Source organism: Perna viridis, chromosome 9 (assembly GCF_037379345.1).
Source record: "Perna viridis isolate PV_CMFRI_1.1 ecotype Kerala chromosome 9, ASM3737934v1, whole genome shotgun sequence".
NCBI lineage: Eukaryota > Metazoa > Mollusca > Bivalvia > Mytilida > Mytilidae > Perna > Perna viridis.
In genome coordinates this window covers 33,110,619-33,115,413 of record NC_142453.1, presented here as the reverse complement: position 1 = coordinate 33,115,413, position 4,795 = coordinate 33,110,619, and the positions used below count along the sequence as shown (strand labels likewise).

The 4,795-nt window shown below is 31.6% G+C and overlaps 1 protein-coding gene across 1 annotated transcript; it reads left to right on the top strand.

The window, feature by feature from the left end:
- Positions 1 to 494: 494 nt before the first annotated feature.
- On the top strand, positions 495 to 4,159 carry LOC148607894 (uncharacterized). Its single transcript, XM_088546740.1, has 2 exons — positions 495 to 1,393; positions 3,645 to 4,159. The coding sequence occupies exons 1-2, from the start codon at positions 982 to 984 to the stop codon at positions 3,800 to 3,802; spliced, it is 570 nt and encodes a 189-aa protein (XP_088402866.1). The 5' UTR covers positions 495 to 981; the 3' UTR covers positions 3,803 to 4,159.
- The last annotated feature ends 636 nt before the right edge of the window (positions 4,160 to 4,795 follow it).

The window sequence follows — 4,795 nt, the reverse complement described above, 5'->3', positions numbered from 1 at the left end:
TAACCTAGGTAAAAAATAACAATAACGGATACACAGGTAAGCACTTGTCTTGTTTTCATTTCATTTCATCTATTTCTTGATTAGATTTCAAATAAATAATGACCATATTGGAGTCGCATTATATCACAATACGTAAATTCCAAAAGGATCCTTGCGTTGTATTCGAACTTTTTTTCTTTTACGACTTAAGTCCGTCAGTCTGTCTTCCTTGCCGTTGAATAACCACTTTCGCGTTGCAATCAGATTTGTTATTAAAGAAGAACCTTCACAGCACATGCGCGGATTAAGGTCACCAGAAGTCACATGCATACGAACTTATCTAGGTCGACTTTTTGTCTTGCAAGACAATAAATATATAGACACCTTTTTCATGTATTTAATGCATTTTATTTGTGGATATTAAATGAAATTGAACAAGAAAAGTACAATTTAGTAGAAATAATTCAAATTTTATAAGAAACAAAAACTTACGAAAATGACAGCTAATGCAGCTGTAGGCTTTATCTTTATCTCTAAATAAACCATGTCTCCAAACTATAATGAAGTTGTCTTTAATTATCAGTTTACATTAATATAAACTGTTAAATTAAATCTACAATGGTTATTTAACAAATAAACTCCACATTCTGATTGTGGTTACAGCAAAAAATTATAATTCAATGAACCCCTACAACTAGGGAAGGACACTGTTCGCAGTTTCGTAAATGGAAAAAATTACATGCACAAGTTATTCCAAGTAAGTTAAACCACGGAAATCATTACATATTTGAAATACCCCATTCAATCACTTGTTTTTCCTTTTCGGAATGTTCATATAAAATCAATGTTATTGGTTATAAATATTTGTCACAATATTTTGTTAGAAAACATTTAAACTTACAAAAAACTCCTAAATATATTTTTTCCTTGCCGATAATTTATTTCAGTTTCACGTATACAACAGAGTCAATAACGGTCTTTACGGGAACACATAACAAAGGAATGCGGGGACAAAACTGGAATATGGATCCATTCAATGTTTCAACAAAATTTATTACGGATGTTCAAGTTTTACAATCTGGTACTTCTGACGAATACTGTCTCGTTTTTACTTCATCCTCACGTGATTTCGTAAAATGGCAACCCTGCACTGGTAGCGACCCAAAAGCTGTTATGTGCTTTACATCCGCCACAACATACTGCCCATTGGAACAAGAGGAAAACGAAACGCCAAATGAGAGACCACAGAATGTGACGTCATCTGAGTTAGAAACATATGTGATGACAGCAATGTCGCCAAATACGACGTCAACTGTTGTACAACATAATGTTACCCCAAATATTAAACATAAAAATGGGTCACCAATAGAAGAAATGATTCATGAAATGACAATTAATCCGAAAGAGACTTGTGGTAAATAACAATCAATGCTGTTACATGTACTTAATTATTGACTATGAGTAAAGAGATCCTGATTCCTAACGGTTGCCTTAAAACATGGTAACACGAATGTTTAACTTTACATTGAATAACAAATGATTTTAAATTAGTATTTACGCTCTTGAGATAACAGAAAAAAACATACCAGAATTATTTCATTTGTGAAGGGCTAAACGTATCATTGGTTATCATTAGCAATTCGGAATGCACACAATATGAGTCCTAAACAAATTTTAAAGCATCTTATATAATTAGCTCTTACTCACTATTAGTCAAGTATTGATAAAAAAAACATTTAACTTTTTCTTGTCTCTTCAACAAATTGATTTGTTCATTTGGGGTATTGCATTAATATTTCTGCATCGTTAAGCTTAAGTACCAAAGTAACCTTTTCATATATCCTAACACTTGTGATAATAAATGGGGTGTCAAAACCAATGTCGAAAATATTCTTTTCCCTCGGCTTTCTTGTTTATTGTTTTGACCATAATATATTCAAAAACATATACAATATTAGATCGTTTTGAATAGAGCTAATACCAATTTCAGTCCAAATCTAGCTACGTTACTGAATAATTTAGTAGCTTCCTAAGATGTATCATGCTTCATTACTACCTATGCTGTCTACCAAGATGGTCATGCCACCTATGAAGCAACATCATGCACAAACATACTTCAATGTCAAAATATTTTATATATCCTCTTCCCTGTTGCTTAATACAATTACTTTTTAGGAACTCGCTCTTATGTATTTTCAATTTGAAACTTGAATTATACAGGAAGAGTTACATGTACCTGGACCTCATTAACATCATTGTGTAAAATTATGACTTAAGAACTTAAGAACTTCACTTCAGTGATTTTTAATTTCTGAAAAACCAAAATTGCTTGCAAAACGAATCATGAAGCGTTCAAAATTATTAGAGTATAAAATAAAACTAAAATGATATATACAAAAGTTCTATGAAAGTTTATTAAATGTAAAAGACGATTAAGTAATACCAAAAAAAACCAGACTGCACTTACATGTCCCTATTCATATCACACATAGTCCATTAAAATAAGATATGGACGTATTTAGGATACGTCATTCTATGCTATCCTTAATATCAGTGAATAGGTTGAAAAACGTAGAAAATAAAAAAAAACCTTCCCGTACTACAATAGTCATAAAACCAAAGAAACAAAAGATACAGGTGAATATTATTGTCCTAGTTATACACTCGCTGAGAGCATTCCACTACACCATTGGTCATATTTAACTAGTTTGAGAATCTAAGATTATGTATATGTATATGTGTCTACTAGCGCTTCCCATTCTGACAACTAATTGCTCTCATTTTACAGCTGAGTATAACAAGAATGTTTGTATATACGGATATAAACCGTATAGCTGGGTAATTTTCGCGGGATGCAAAATTGCCGTATTTTAGCGTTCTGTCTAAAAAAGCCAAAAATAATTCCACGAAATAATTATTCTGGGCTTAAGTGCAATAAGCACCACCAAAACTTATTCGTATACTTTTTCCAAAAATAAACCTCCATACTATATAGAATGCAAGAAAAAGGCTTTGATGATTGAATGTAGGTTTTGGATGTCGTAAGTCAGGAGATGTTGGTCATTAATGTGTCTTTGTGTCGTTAAATTACTTATAGTTTGATTTTGAAGAATTATCAGTTAAAAAGAAATTTTGGTGATCTTTGAAAGTACTACCATGGATTTTATTACTTTGTTGTCGATGTCTTCCATGGCTTACGTGTTGGTGTTCACACTTATTGAAGAAATTTTGATGATCTTTGAAAGTGTTTACTATTTTTAATTTAGAATATACTCCTGTGCATTTGTTATGTGTCGGTTTGTTCTATTACATGTATTATGAAGCTTTTAAGTATAATTCATGAACTCAAAGATTGTGTGAATTTATGACAGAAAGGTTGTAATGAATATGACAGCCAAAATACCTAATGTGAACTAGTTGATTTTTGATAGATAGCGTCTAACTATTGAATGTATATGACCACTACATTCTGTTGACAAATGTTACTGAACGATCGAAAGGATGCAACTCGTACTGCAATTACCCATTTAGATATCTACTAATCATGTAACTGGAAATAAATATACTTATTACACAAATTAAACCATATTTGTATATATAAACTATGATAAATACCACAGGTGATAATTGTATAATGACCACATTTATGTTTTGTATACTTTCAGCTTACAGAATGTCAAAGATCAGTGTTTATGAGGATCGACCTGTAGCGAAAACTCTTGGTTTTGTGGGAGTTGCAATCATGTCAGGCTTTTTTCTCTTCATTGTCATCTTAGACTGTGTACGTGTTGGACAAAGTAACAAGAAAAAGGACGGAAAGTAACAATTTTCTGACACATGTAATACACTTTATTATAGTATTTCCCCACCACTGTCCCAGGTAAGAGCAGAGTTGAGCTCCCACAAACGTTAAACGCCGCCACATACTTATTGTGCCTATCCTAAGAAATCCGACACTAATTTAAAGTTTGAATGAAAAATTGTAATTGATAAAGATATTTGAGCCACAGAAGGTGAATCTTAGAGTTCCATTTATATATCTATAAGTTTGATACAAACAACACCACAATAGTAACTTGATAAATTTTGTCTCAATATGATTTAAAGGAATAACTATGTACATGTTATTTTGAATTTTAAACACTAATCTTTTAACTCAATTATTGTAGACACATTATATAATTTTCAGATAGAAATATATGCAATGCTATTTGCCAAATTAAGCTTGTCTTCTTTGTTTCTATGGATATTTTGAAATGTTCCCTATTATCTAACAATTATGACAGAGCTTGTCCGAAGTCCTGACAGGCCCTGATAAGGTGTGTTGCGGGTCAGAACAGTTTCTGACAGTTTAGAACTGTTCTATAACAGCGAATGCTGACAGTATCGAAGAGAGGTTAGAAGTGATTACAACTGCAAGTTGCACTTCAGCTGAGAATCATGCAAAATATAATTCATGGTTGGAAAACTGCTCATTTTTTTTGATATTTTGTTTAAAATGTTATAGTAAAAAGAAATTACTAAGTGGCTCTTCATATAACCTGTGTTCTTTGGAGATATAAAAAATATATAGAATGTATTGTAAAATACAAAATTAAGGGAGATAACTCTGTAATTTGGATTGACTCCTAATAGCAGGCAGACAGATTAGAATGAAAAATTAAACATGTCATCATAAAGACCTATAAAGCAACTCAATAACAAAAATAAAAATATGTGGCCTTTTTTTTTTAGGTGTACCACATTTCACAGAATTTACATGATTCTTACAAATACTACTACTTAAAAGTTATTTCATGCCACGAAGAAGAAAAAC

What these genes read in the sequence shown, in the direction of transcription:
- LOC148607894 (XM_088546740.1), top strand. Translation starts at nt 982, where the DNA reads ATGCGGGGACAAAACTGGAATATGGATCCATTCAATGTTTCAACAAAA. An exon ending in TAATCCGAAAGAGACTTGTG is followed by an intron (nt 1,394 to 3,644) that starts GTAAATAACAAT and finishes GTATACTTTCAG; the next exon opens with CTTACAGAATGTCAAAGATC.